General features: G+C 35.1%; 1 protein-coding gene across 1 annotated transcript in view; it reads right to left on the reverse strand.

The window, feature by feature from the left end:
- Window positions 1-3,281: 3,281 nt before the first annotated feature.
- The window catches only part of VEGFC (vascular endothelial growth factor C), a 68,513-nt gene continuing 56,246 nt past the window's right edge, over window positions 3,282-15,548 (reverse strand). The window contains exons 4-7 of the mRNA XM_041427944.1: window positions 10,974-11,125; window positions 8,229-8,338; window positions 7,665-7,995; window positions 3,282-4,496 (exon numbers count right to left, since the gene is read on the reverse strand). Of these exons, the coding sequence (XP_041283878.1) occupies window positions 4,382-4,496; window positions 7,665-7,995; window positions 8,229-8,338; window positions 10,974-11,125 (708 nt within the window). The 3' untranslated portion in view covers window positions 3,282-4,381. The remainder of the gene's footprint in view (window positions 4,497-7,664; window positions 7,996-8,228; window positions 8,339-10,973; window positions 11,126-15,548) is intronic.

Raw genomic sequence — 15,548 nt, forward strand, 5'->3', positions numbered from 1 at the left:
AATGGCAATATACATTTACTAGAGGTTCCTGTCATTGTTTTCCAGAAGTAGAAATGCTTATACAAAAGAGAAAAGCACTGTGCTTTAAGATTTTTATTATTTTTTCCTGGAATGTGCTACTTGTAATTCAGTACATTCTCAAGCTGAAATAAGGTCCACTAATTCACAGATCCAGACTACAGATAAATTATCTTTTTTTTTAATGATAAATTACTAAAATTTTTGAAATTGTAGAATTGGTGGCCTCCTAATGTTTTCTACTGTCCACATTCCATTACAACATTTGGACAAGAAAGTATAGATAAAATGAGTCCAGACATGTGTTCTATAAAAAGGTTTTCATCTCTCCAGAGCTTTTGAGACCTCTAGGGTGCTGTAGAATCTTAAACCTGTCTTTAAGTGGCCTAATTTCATTAGTTCTTGCTAGCCATTAATGTTAATTAAATAAAAAAAAAATACCTGGTCCATTTGCTATTATTTCATCACTCACTTAGGTTGTCCTGCATTCTTTCCCAATAGATTTATCTGCAGTGCAAAAGGAAAAGAGAAAGAGAACAAAAAGAAAATTTATTAAATAAATTATCAACTATTATTTTTATTTACTCTGAGGAACCATAATTCCAGTAATATAAAGAATTCATCCTATGTCATATTTTCCAAATTAAAAAGTTGTGAAAATTCTGAATTGACCACTTTCAAACTTTTCTACCTGACAGCAAACATTTGTACCTCCAAATGATGCAAAATGAAATATATTTATATCACAATCTTTTAGGAATAGATCCTTAGATTAAATATAACATTAATAATATTTTAAAGAACACAGTCTATTCCTCAGGCTAAGCTGCTGATGAGCTTACTGACTGAATAAATTATTCCATTCCTGTCTTTTGGCATAGATGTTACAGATGGTTATGCTTAAAAAAATGGGAGATATGCTAAAATTCAAGGGCAGCTGGAGTTGTAACTGAGATCTAAAGACTGAAAATGAGAATACTGAAAGCAATCCTCACACTAAGCCTTTCAAGATGATATAGTACATATGCAAGATTTCATGCTGGTCTTTCAAATAGAGCTGAGAGACCTGATTTACTATCAATTTGTTCAGCATGAATTGAACAAACATGTCAGCTGACTAACAACACTCACACTGTAAACAGTGTCCCTCTGGTTGTGCAGGTAAAGGGGGCTTACCCTCCAGAATTTATGGTCTCCCTAGAGTGCAATATTGAAAGAGTACAGAAACTGCTGTAAATTCCTGATGACATGCAAGCATAAGTCTGTTTACTATTAAATGTGATTTAGTGTAGTTACACGCACTCTCCCTCTTCCAATCACCTTGTAATTTTGTACAAGGTACGGGGATTTTAGACAAATAACAATAAAAGGTTTTTATTTGGAGTTAGAGCAGAATAACTTGCATGTAGAATTATCATCTTTCAAATCTCCCTTTAAGCTGTATAACCTATTTTTATATATTTTTTTAAAAATACCGAGGTTTAAAGTGAAGATGAAAATTTCAAAGAGATCATAATTGAGTATAACTTCAAAACTCAAAACAGTGTAGACATGTAAACTACTTTATGTAATAAATGCAAGGAAGATCTGCTGTACAGATTATTTCATGACAATATGGAGATAAAAGGAATCATATTTATTACATAGAATCTGTAGAGTCTATCCACTAGTAATAAGTCTGTTTCTGTTATGTATAATGCATTTTTATAAAACTATGCTCATGGAAAGTAGAACTAGAGATTCTGATTATCAGAAAATGTTACCAACTGCTTGTATGTATTATTCTGTGCATCTACATAATTTTGTGAATGGTTAACTAGTCACTTCGCTCAGACACAAACCTGATTTTGTGGTAACTTTTACAAGTTAGGAATTTTCTCTCTATAAATCTTATTTTACTTAGATTGGCATAATGTATGTCCAAAAGTCTCAATACTTGGAAAGTTAAGAACCAGAAAAAAATGTGCATTCAATAAAGTAGTTATTATTGAATGCTACTGTTTGTGATAATATTGAAGCTTCTTGTTCATTAGTCTCATTTTTCAACTTCCTTCTTTCCTTCCCTACTCAGATGGGTTTTACCATTTCTGAGTGTGATATGCTCACTCAGTAGAAATGCAAGTACCTGCTTAGCCACAATGGGTCTAGTAGTTGTTTTTATGAACTCTTTTAAAAAATTTAGACATTTGATCATCACTCAGTTTTGCAGCGTTTGGTTTTTTTTATGTGCATATTGTTTTAATATGCACTTTTTGTAATCTCTGTGGAATTACTTGATGGAATGTGGATTTTGTTCTACCTTCACTTGTGCCCTTCTGATTTATAACCAGAAGTACGTTTTTGATCTGTTAGTTAGATACCTGCTTACTTAGGTTCTGTTCCTGGTACCAGATTTTGTTTATCTTTCTCTTCACTGCCTCTCTTCTGTACTGGGCTGAGACAGAAATTTAAAAACTTCACCTACAGTATTTTTTCCCTCATGTCTTTATAAAAGTGTAGTGGTTTTGGTTCTCCAATACTAGTCATGGCAAATCCAATTTGTTATTTAATTGTTTCTTAAGGTGTTTTAAGCTTCCTTCAAGCAGGTAACCTACAGAAGTGGATGCTTTAATTTTTTTTTTTTGAATACTGAATTAAATGTGATCATTAACCTCTAGCTATTATGTCGACATTGCCAATTTAGACACTGATGACTTGCGCGACTACTAATCCTGCTGAGGGGGAGTGAGAGTTGCTATAACAGCTGAAGTTGTATCTCAATGTTAAATTGTCATCCACATTTCTACCTGCATTTGATTGCTGAAGCAATATGGTAATAAAGACATTGTTCAGTATTTGCATGCCCAAACTTCACCCTATTATCCTATTTGGATAATAAATAGCTGGCCTCTTAAGAACACTGAGCATAGCAGGCTGACAGTGAAAAGTGGTGAAGTCTCAAAGTATCTCTCACCCTGTTACACTGCCTCAACCCACAATGGGGACTGAATAATTAAAACTCAGTTTTAAGAAATATGAAATACAAAGAATCTAGAAAAGCAACCCCTCCTGGCCAACGTTCTAGAATAGAATACTATTTAATCAATAACTCTTTTAAGAACAGCTGCTTAGATGCAGCAGAATCATTTTTAGAGCTCTGACCGCCCTGTCACAAGAATTTTGCTTTGCAGCTTTGCTCCACTCAGTACCCAACAAAGTTTCTGTAAGTAAAAAACTTCATTCCAACTTCTGATATATTTTAATTTTTAATAGATTGCCCTTCCCATGCAAGTTAAAAATCTTACCTTGTTTTAAAATTGTAGATGTCTGATTTCATATTTTCTGAAAGAGACTTTTTTAGTGTAGAGACTGTGTCAATCCACAGCAGACTGGTATAAGTCCTTTCATGTCCCCATTGGAAAATATATTTTCCCCTTCAAAATATATTTGCATCTGTATGTGTTGATCAAGAGATCTGATTGACTACATAATGGTAAACTCATCAAAGCATTTAGAAAGATTTAGCTGTAAAATTTATAATGTAGCCTGTAACACTAAATAAAAAACAATCTTGGTATTTCCACTCACATGCCAATAATTTTGAACAGGCATAATTTTATAGTTTTCCTTGGGAATGACACCAAGAAATAAAATAGGAGATGACTATATTGGAATGTGAGTAGATGCTGCTGTGCTTTAAACACCGTCCTTATACTCGGGCAACATACAGAATCTCCAGTGTTCTCTTGCTATTAATTGTGCCTTCCTTTCTACTTTCATTCTAGAGACAGAAATATCACTGGCTCAAAAAGCCCTCAGTACAACTATTCCAAATGACAAACACAACAGGTATAAGAAAACGTCTGCAGCCTTCCTTCATAAAAGTGCTTTCTCGTTATTGCTTCTTTCCCTGTTAAGAATCCAGAAAATAGAGCTGAAGCTGAGTTCCTTTTTAGGCAGATGATTAAACATTCTCACCATTATATAATACGATTTCCATTTTATTTTAAACATACTTTGCATGATATAAAAATATTGATCACAGTGAGCTTTAACAATTGTTACTGCTATAAACAGAAATGCTGCACGATGGTTTTAGTGGAAATAAATTATATAGTCATTATCTCTTAAAAAAAAAATCACAAGAAGGAGAACCTAGGCATTTGGTCATTGACAGAAAACAAGTCCTTATTGAGTTCTTTACAAAACGTGAACCCCAGTTGTTTTCTACATTTGCTTTCCATGTCTTGAGAAAAGCACGAGTCTGTCTCTGAAAGCCCCACAGGGTCTCTGGTGAACATTTAATTCCAAATATTAGCAAAGTTTCTGTTCTTTTGTTCTAATGGAAAAATGTACACCAACGTAGCAAGTAGTGCTCTCTTGGCTAATTCATAAGTGGTCTTTTCCAATATGTAGGTACACAGCGGCACACTTCTTCACTGAAGTAAAACCCAGCGTCGCAACGTTTCGTCCGCACTGTACACGGAGGTCTGTAACAACTGAAGAAAGGGGAAAAAAAGTGGGCATTAATATAACACTATCATTTATGGTTAACTGGAGCAGAAAACTGTGTGCTTTCACACTGCCATTTCTCAACAGAATATTTAATTCCTACAAATACGTATATTTTAAGTTTTTTTGTTCTTGCAACAATTTTAGTTGAACTATTCTTCACGAAAGACAATGAAACAATAATGAATGATACTGAAATTATTCTATTGCAACAGATACATATGGATGTTTTTTATCACACTGCTGGTTGTAGTTGCATGCTAATCTTGAGTACTATTTTTTTAAGTTTTAGTTTAAAAATAGGATATATTTCTGTACTCAGATTGGTTTGTTGTAACCTACTGCATGCTGCAAATTGGAGGTGGTAATCCAGAATCAGGTGATAACCAAATCTCTCACCTTCCTACCCAGGACTGTTTCTCATCTTATTGACTACTTCAATAAGCCTGAGAGAGAGGTTTGTCTACATATGTTACACTGTGACTCTGATCTTGAAAATGAGAACATACTTCCTTTCAAGATGCAAATTCCCACAGCCAGCCTCTGAGCCAGTGGGAATATATCTGTATTCATATTGCATCTGTGTGCATTCTGAAGAAAAATCAGAGCCTAGTTGTCATGTTTCTGATAAGTCTTAATGGAGAAAGAACAGAATTAGTGTCTACCCAATTAAAATAAGTTTAAAAGAAATACAGCATTGAACCACAAATCACATCTTCCTATGCAGCAGCAGAAGTTTTCCTCACCAGCTCCTTGACTGAAAAATAGAACTTATACAAAGATAATATCTCTGGTTGTCCCTGAACCCTTCCTTTTCCTATTTAATTTTTCTATTAAAACAAGAACTTGACCCAAAATAACCTTACAATAACAATGCTAAATACTTTCTGGTGTATAATAGAGACAAAGTACAAGTCTGTGATTTTTTCAGACACTGGCAATGAGTCAAAAGACAAAAGTATATGTCTTGAATTTCAGCACAGTTATACTTAAAACTTGTATTTAAATAATGCGTGCCTGTTTGTGAAACATTGATATTATGATCTATTATGGTAACTCTTACTTGCATATATACAGCACGCTAAATTGTGCAATGTCACTCTCCTCTTCCCTAGGTAATTCTTGTTTCAGGCTTGTGGCTACTCTTATTGTTGTTGCAAATAAGTATGTGTGCTTGTTTTGGATGCTAAGTTACTACTTTGCAATAATTTGTTTATGATATGAGGTCTGCACTACAGTTACATTAATTCACACCATCTGGTTCAACCAATGAATCTGGCTATGAGGAAAGCGATAAGGAATGAGGAAGAGTGCAAATGGGACATTTATTAACTAGTCACATCATGTTCAGTGTTTTCAATGTAATTTATCACAGATTAGTTCACCACTGTGGTCTTTGTAATTAAGGGAGTAACATTATTTTGTGCCACTTAATGGAGATTGGAAATCCATGTAGCAGCTCATGGGAATCTCTCAAACCCCTAATGTGATTTATTCCCCAAAAGTTTGGAAACAGTGGTAAAAGGCAATGAAAAGGTTTGTGGAAGGATCTAATTTTCTAAGTGAATAGGCCACCAGCAGTAGGTCTGTTCTGGGAAAAAGGTACTCCACAGAGATGCAGTGGATGAAACACTGAACTCACCTTTTTGCTGTCTCTGGCATGAAAGTTCAGACCATTTCATGTACTGAATGACAGCAAAATGAAATAAGAAGAAAAAGAGGCAAAGCCAAACTCTTCCACACACCTATGACTGTACACTCTGAAAAGCACTCATGAAAACATTAAGCATGAGGAGCTCACTTAGTTTAGGATTCATGCCTCCTTGTGAACTTCAACTTGCAGCTGGGAGTGCTACACAGCACCTCTCCCATGTGAGTTTGTGTCTAGCAGCAGTCAAGGTCAGGTTACTTCAGTCTTATCCTTATTTGGGACATTTCAACAGAGCAAGAAAGTCCCTCTCCTCCTCTGAAGTGCTTAACAGATGAAGTTCCTAGTTATCTGGCCCAGCCAAAACCGACCAAAATAAATTTTAGAGGTGGTAGCACAGGGTGAATAGCAGTAGAGTCATTGTAACTACATAAATGTGGTTTCCTTAGGAAACTGCTGAACAATAGAGCAGGTCTTTCAAGAGACTTGGTCTGAATGCTGTTTACGGAGTGGTTTCATGTGACAGAGGTCTATTTCAGTGAGGACAATCTGAGCACACTGGAGCTAAGACAGATGTTTAGTCACTATTCATAGTGCAGAGCAAAGCAGCAGCAACCGTCTCTTTATGGTCAATAATTGTGATTTTTTGCTGTGCAGAATGCTCAGATTGTCACTGTGGGTACTCTAACAACTCCATACATGAAACAAGAAGAAATGCTACTTCTTGGGCTGATAAACAGCATAATCACCTTAAAAAGCAAAGAGCTTTTTTTTCCCCTTCCCATCCTGTACTTTTTAGATGATTTTCTGTTTTTTCATCTGAAGCTACAAGCACTACTTGTAGGGCAGGGAGCTGTCTAGGACATGACTATAGGATTATGCCCATGTCTAAGGCTCACACGTCTAGCACAAAGCTAAATAGAGTGGTACTTTTATTTATTTTTAATAAATTTGTATCATTAATATATTTTATATTTTTATTATATAAATTAAATGGTATAATTTATGCTGTTTTAAATGAGCAAGGGATCTTTCAGAAATAAAAAGGATGTTGCAGGATTTTTTATTCCTTTTAGAGACAGCTTGTGCTGGGCAGAGCCAATATGTAAGAAATCAAAGTCTTTTCTTAAGGAGGAGAGATTGTCCCCTCTAACAGTGCTAACATCTACAGGACTATTGGTTCTAGAAGTATAAAGTAACAACATATATAAATCTTTCTTTCTGCACTCAAAGACAAAAGAAAAACAGCTTAGAAAAAAGTTAAAAGCATCCTATATCATACTGTCCTTGGAAGTGAGAAAATGATTCAAACTTTATCATATTCAACCACAACACAACAGAAAAAGGCTGAACTTAATTTCTTCCCTCAAATACTAAGTCTTTAAATCAAGAGAGATATTAAAATCAACATTGGATATTTATGATGGTATTTCTTAGCTTCTTCACTGCCTGACTTCTCTATTTTAAGCCTTGAACACCATAGAAGAAATAAAAACTGTGGTTTTACCTGCATGTCTGGTGGTGGAACCTTTTTCCTTTCAAGAAGCATTTATTGGGAGATTCTATACATTCACAGATGCATTTTGCAGGATTTAGCGGCTGATGTCTAGGACAGGTCTTTTTACATACACACTGGCACTTTTCTTCATCAAATTCCTTGTTGGGCCCGCAGGATGCAGGGATAAGTTTGTTTTTGCACATGCACTGACACGATGACCTGTCTAATTCTTTGTGTGGTCCACAGCTCGAGGGCCGCACGCCTCCTTTGCAGACACACTGGCAGGTTTCTTCATCCAGCTCCTTGTTCGGTCCACAGATATGGAATCCTTCAGATGTGTCTAGAAAAGCAGCAGAGAAATCCCACTAGTACCAGATTTTTCTGTCTACTCTCTCACCTATTTTTATGTGAAGAAATAAGCAATTCCATACTTTTTATGGTGTTTCAAAAGCAAGAATATGTCAAAAGACAGGCAACAACCAGTAGTAGCAACAATACAGAAAAAGATACAAATAATTACTCCAACTTCTCGTCATTAGAACAACATTTGATGCTTTAAGGGAAAGTGCTTACCAGAATCTCCAAGGTGAGAAGAGAAACCAAAATCATGCTGTGACAAACATCTGCAAATTTGATTATTCCAAACATGATTTTTTGGACAGGTCTTGTTTGCCACATGACACCTGTGAAATTAAAAATGCTGTTGATTTACTACCATAAGAACTCAAGGAGAAAAAAAACCATTTTAGCTGTTGATTGCTTTAATTTCTCATCATTGCAAATATATTTCTAAGAGTGTCAGCTCATTCATAATTTTATTTTTTATTTGTGTCAAATCTGTTACTAAAGATTCTCCCCACTACAGAGATTTTCAACCATTTGTTGAAGAAACCTTCTCATATTTCAAGTTTTAGTATCAACTTCTAGAAGTATTTGTACTTTGCTGATATTGTTTTGAAACAGACCTAGAATATAAGCCTCATATAGATGAGTATAAATATTCTTTTGCATGCCAAATACTGCAAGGTAACAGACATCATTTTCCATGTAGTTTTTTGAAGTACAAAAATGTTTTCAAATTTAAGATGTCAAAAAGCAGCAATAATAGTTTCAGAATGAATTCTGTAGGCAAAACTTAAAAAAATAAAATCAGTTTATCAGATTCTGTTCTGCTTATGTGAAAGTTATGTGCCATTAGCTAACACTTCCTCATCAGTCACTCATTCTGGCCAGCCTTCTCCCACCTAAATAATTAGACTTCCAGCAGCGATGCCTCTTCACTTTAAAAATAAAGCCAATAAACAAGTTAACACTTTAGTCCTCTTTTCCTGCTACAGTTTGCAGCCAAGGTAGTGGTACCAAAGAAAGCAAAAAATCCAAACATCAGCTGTTGCCTTTTTAAAAAATGAGTGAACTGAGCTGTCTGGTGAATCACTGATAGAATATTTATGTGTATTATCTCATCTTCCTTGCTTGCAATTTCTTTATCACCACAGCTGACATTACATCTTTGAACAAGTCAAGCCTAACTTCATGTATCCGGGCTGTGTAATTTATTCATTGTTCTGTAGTATTTCTAAAATCCTACTAATCTTTTAAGACAACACCTGTATTACACAGTTGATGCACTTTTCATTCCCCTGAGCACCATTACTCACACATTCAAAAATGCAGGTGCTGGGATATTCTTCTGTGATCATCATTAATGTAGACCGCTCCCCTTCAACATGCTAAATCACTCCACTTGTGAAGACTGCTGTGGTTTAACATCACCCTGCTTCACCTCACTAGTTTGATAAAACTAGCATTTCCTGATTTCATCCCAATAATGATCTCCCTCTTGCTGCCTCACTTGGCATACATTTCCTTCAGCCTGCCTTCCAATTCCACCTGAGAAATAGTATGGATTATCTACAGATATATTACTGTATTCTGTTAAAAAAACCCAAACCAAACCAATCAAATTAAACCAAACAAAACAAAAAAATATCAAACTCTCCTGCCTGTTTTATTGCACAAAGCCACAGATTACAAACTTAAATACATTAAGTAACAGTAGAGAAGACCTTTATATATTCTGATCTAGTACTATGTTGTCTTACTCTGTTGAAGCATGATTCCTCAGCCACGGGACAAACAGCTTCCTGTGAGTGCAGGTCCAAATCTGGCATCTGTACTCTCACCGCCCTCAACTACACGTAGCTGTTTCCTGGCTAGAATAAACTCTTGCACTGATCATTAAAACTGCTCTTAACTTAGAAACACTGGGAAGCTGGAGAAAGCCAACATATTTTGACTTACTGACTCTTGGGTTGTTTTTTTTTTTTTAAATAATGTTAATTAAGTGATTAAACTAATTATTATAAGATTTATTTCCAAGCTACTGTTTATGACCCACGTTTTGATGAACAAATTAAATAAATTAAACTCAAATAGAATATAATCTATGTTTAGGAACGTGTCAGAAAACATCCAGACTTAAACAGATTGAAACCACTGAGGAAAATGCTTAACACCTCTGAGAAATCTGTTCTACTCACTCACCTTATTAAAAATGTCAGTGCATTCCGGTTTGGCTTCTAGTTACTGAGTCTTCCTCAAAGCAATTGTTAGTCTATTATGTGTTTTTGACCTTCTAAATATTTCTACATCATAAAATCATCACTCAAACCTCTAAATTAAGGAAGGAAAACTTCAAGTGTTTTAATAACTTAAAATCAGATTTCTGGTGCCAGATTGTTCTGTGACATTTTTCATTAAAAATCATACACACAAAAAAATCAATATGCTACTTCTAAGGAATGCCAATTAACCCTTTATTTCCCTCTTCCATTCTATTTTATATGCACCTCTGGCATGTGAAGATGCAAAGAAAGATTTGCGAGTTAAAGATTCCCTAAACAACAATCCTGTAAAAAAAAAAGGCATTTAAAATTTGAAAATACAAATTGAGTGAGAAATGTTGTCTCCCAATTATTTGCAAAGATATTTTTAGCTTTTCTTTTGAAGATAAATTGATTTTGCTGATTTTTTTTTAAAGTCACAATTGGACTGTAGCTCTTTCATCAAGCAAATCCCACATACATTATTCTTCAGTTTTAAATCATCTTGCTCCAATTTATCTACTGGGTAGAAACGTGATGTTAATTTAGTAAAATTGTCTTTGTGTCAAATAACTGCAGCTCCCTTGCAGAATGCATTGTGCTACTGCCATGCACAGCTGCCCATCCTAACTGTGAAAACTTCCCAGCAGTATATTAAATCTGAATTATAGAGAGTTCCTCATAATGTGAAAGACAAGACAAGCCTCATACTTACTGAGTTTGTGCTGCTGGCAAGGAACGCCTTATGATGGAGTGGACTTGTCTGTACACATCCAGCTTGGACATGCACCGGCAGGACGTGTGGTTGGCGAAACTGACGGTGACGGGCTTGGGGCCGTGGGACAGTGGCACCGTGATCTCAAACAGCTACGAAAGGCAAAGCAAAGCAAAAAACTTCTGATACAGATCCAGCTAAAACTAATGTAAGGACGTTCGAAAAACCTATCATGAACTTAGGTTAAGATTTTTTTGCTGTCTTCCAGCATCATATTGCTAAATAATTATTACGTGCAAAATAAATATAATAGTCATGATGTGACAACCAACATTTTTAGTGTTAAACCCTGTTACATGCCAGTCTGCTTACTACAGCATTTAATATACAAGAGAAAAATGTACAAAGAGCGCATTTTTCTAGAGGCGATGACTTCAAATTGGAAGCATTTTTAAAAAACCCAAAATGAAACCTTTGGAAGGCGCTTTGAAAAGCTGAACAATAATATAAAGAAGTAACAGTAAGTTACCACCTAATACATCAGTCGCACAATTACAAAAGCTTATGTAAAACAGCAGTATAGTGGACTTTGATCACTCCAGTTCTGGATGAACAACGTTTGAACTACAGCATACCACATTTTTAAAATTTTTAGTATTTGTGTCTATGGAACTTATATGCCTATCCTGATGAAATAAATATATCTTGAGCTATTTTTTTTAAGTATTAAAAAATAGCCACTACTGATAAAATAATCTGCATGTGAATTAACAAAATCTTAAATTCGTTGGGAATTATGGTTCAACTGGTGAAAGAGGACAACTTCAGTGATACCTTGTAGCAAAACTGAACAACTGATAACAGAAAAACAGAGAACCTAATTTTAATTTTCAGTTCAGGACATCTACTTTATCAAATTAAGTAGTTTTTGCTGTAAGACTCAAGTCTCAATCTCTTGAAAAGTTAGGACAAATACAGTACGTCAAAGTCTTAAAAGCTGGGTTTTGATAGTGTTTAAGAAGGGCAACAGTGTACTGCTGCTTTTTAGGTGTTCAGTCATTCTTCCAAATACACTTAAGAACATTTCTGTATCTCCTGGGGACTTTACCACCTTTAAAAATAGTAATTGGTTTTTTATTCCATTTCCAGTTGGTAAGATTTTATAAAAAGACTAATTTTTGGCTGAGATGTGTTTGCAATGCTCTTTAAAAATCTGTAACTTTAAAGTATGCCATGTACGACATGCAAATGTAATCAAAATACTGGTAATTTTAAATACTTCAAGATATAAAAACAGCATCATGGGATGTATTCACCTGCTTAGAAAGCTGATTCTTAGAAGATATGTATGAATTGATGGGCAGAACAAAGAGAATGAACTTAATTACAATATTACACATGTAAGGAGATCTTGTTTTTTCTGTTCGCTCATGACAGTATGACCTCGCTTTTCTGAAGATGAAATAAAAATCTGCTACAGAGAGAACTGATAAATCTTAGAAAGTGAAATAAGCATGAGTTTGTGAATGGACCTAACTGCAGCTGGAAAACAAGTGCATGTTCTTCCTGTATTCTTGCAGTAGATCAATTTCCCATGCTGAAAAGCATAGCAGACTACAGGCCACTGGAGATGGCAGCACAGGACGACTGCTACATTTCCAAAGCACCTAAAAGAGGTCGGTCCCTGCCCAACAGTCCAACTCAGCTTCAGGAGATCACTGAGAGAAATTTCACAAAAACAGCTGAGACGTATCAATCATGGTAATGGAAATGGAAATGATGGTGAATGTGAATTAATCTTAATTTACATTTATCCTTCCACTGTGAAAGGTATCAGTTTGGAGACGAATATTGCTAACAATTATTCCCATCAACACTTCAACGATGCAGTGAGAAAAAAGTCTAGTTAAACAACATAAGGGTAGACTAGCTTCCTTGACCTCCTCAAATTACCTTCAGTTTGTTCAAATAAATTCACTAAATAGTAACATATTTTACCTCACCCAATAGCTGCTACTGTTTATTCAATGAAACTATTTTAAGTGAATAAACTCACAACATGCATCAGTTATGTCTGAATCTTTATCTAAGTAAAACATTTCAGATTATGTAAAACCTGGCCACAATGCTTTATGGTTTTGATAACATCTACAATTTATTTTTCGCTCCCCTTCCTCATCCAACAGAACAATAAGCTCAACATCTGCTGTCACTATAGGGCATGTCTGGCAATATTTACCAACCAAATGTCAATACATAGAAAGGATATTTCTATGAAAAATGCCTCATAACATCTATGTACGAGGCTGGTTCTCAATTCTTTTTCTGGCACCACTGTTGGCTGTGGCTACTATTGCTGCTACCTACATGGCCCAAATGGGTAATTCTTCTTGGAGACCAAATGGCTGTTTGATCCCCCACTCTCTAAAAAATTGGATTTACTGCATTCTTAGAAGTCCAGATCTTCTCTTCCTTTCCAACTTTAAATTTTGATAAACAGATTAATTCACTCTAAAGGGAAAAAACATTTCCTTCAGGCACCAATCCCTAAAGACAGATAATCAGTACCGAAGACTACAACAAATGAGCTTCAGTCCCCAGAAAAACACAAGATCTGATAGCAGTAGGGGTTAGAGAAGTATTTGAAAAGTGGAGAGTTTTTATTGCTCTGAAAAATTTTAGTAGCTATAATAAATAAAACAGCAATTTATGAGTATTGCTCCAGTCAGAAGCAAATAAAAGACAAAAATAGCCTCAACTTGCCCATGCTGTCCTGTACCTTTTTGCCACAAACACTGAATTTTCAATAAACCAGTGGAAAGCAACAACAGAAGCTATAAGCGATTGTATAAGAGTAATATTTATAACCAAAAAAAACCCCAAACAAACAAACCCAAAAAAACCCCCCACATAATCACAAAGCTCTGTCCTCCTCCAGAAAAGCTGCTAATTGTAAACATAAATCAGTTACACATTGTTAATCTCAGAGTACAGCACATACTAACAGAAGCTCTGTGTAATTGAAGAACAATTGAAAGCCATTAATAATTAAATGCATTTAATAAGAATTCAGCACCTGCCATTCAGCCAGTCTAAGGCTGTTTTATCACAGAAAGACAAATGGCAGGTCTTCCAGTCTTTCACACAGTTTCCAGGGTTTATCTTCCAAGTACTGTCCACAACCTAGAACTTAATACGATTTTAAACTTAGAAAAAAAGAAAAAATCTAACAGAAGATGGGAATCTTTGAATGTGTTGACAAAAAGTGATATCAGAACTGCTGAGAACACAATTTTCCATATATTCCTTCTCACTGATCCTTAGACTCATAGAATGGTTTGGTTTGGAAAGGACCTTATAGATCATCTAATTAGAACCCCTCTGCCATGGGCAGGTTCACCTTTCACTAGAGCAGGTTACTCAAAGCCCCAAAAGACATGTGATTTTGGTCTGTGGCCTTGATGGCTTCTTCTTTACACTAGAAGGACTTCAGCGTACTTACCAGAAAAACTGAGTCTTTTTATACAAAGCATTTCTTTGCTTCAGTGGTTAAATTAATTTATTCAGCACTATCATATGTGCCAATATCCATTGTATCAGCACACATAAAATTCTTAATATGCTCACTGACTCCTAAAATATATCAAAACTGTTATTGTGTGGGAAGGCCATCATTCTAGATACTTTTCAAATACAGGATTTATGTATGTTTTTTTCCCAAGATTTACATTAACTACCCCATGTTCTTCTGATGGCCTTCGGTTTATTTTGGCAAGTTTCCCTTAAATTGATTGAGTCTAAGTTTCCATCACTTGTGATCTTTGCACTTTCTAAAGTGTCAGTAAGGCCAGCCAAATATAACCAGTGTAACACAGTACAATGTGTCTAGAGAGATTTTTAAACTAAGGACATAAGACTGACTTCAAAATTAAACATATCTATATTGAAAAGAATGAAAATAAACTATTTGAGAAATGGAATAACGTCATTATTTTACTTGAACTTTCCTGAAAAACTATTTCAAGGTTTATGTGGGATACAACAACAGGTATTTGACGTAATAAATTCATATATATTTAATATGCTTGGGTTCCTTATTCTATCTTTTGCTATTTTAATCCCTTTCTTTTCCCAGAAATATTAACAAAAAATTTGGAACTTATGTCTCCCCCACTATTTAAAGCACCTACTATATCACTAAAAGAGTTAGTCTAACAAAAAAAAATGCCTGGGAAAAGGTAGAAATGTTAATGTCGAAAACAACTGAATATTCTTGTGGCATATCTCTGAATTGTGAAAAAGAACACCACACACATCCCAAACTGGGCAAACAATTTCAAGCTGTTAACTTGTTTCCTGTGAGAAAATCTCCTCTAAATCTAATTTTGATCTGCTTGGATAGATGTTTTCCCTGGAGGGACTATAACTGTAACTGTGAAACAAGATGATTTAGGACCTTTACAACAAGTGATCTGAAAGAAGCCAAAAAAATGTCCTTCCTGACAGCCAAGAGGGAGAATGGGATGAAAAAGCTCTTTGACATCTGCCCATGCTTCCCTTCAACATATAAGCAAG

Source organism: Onychostruthus taczanowskii, unplaced genomic scaffold, assembly GCF_017590055.1.
Source record: "Onychostruthus taczanowskii isolate IOZ18803 unplaced genomic scaffold, ASM1759005v1 scaffold12, whole genome shotgun sequence".
Lineage (NCBI taxonomy): Eukaryota > Metazoa > Chordata > Aves > Passeriformes > Passeridae > Onychostruthus > Onychostruthus taczanowskii.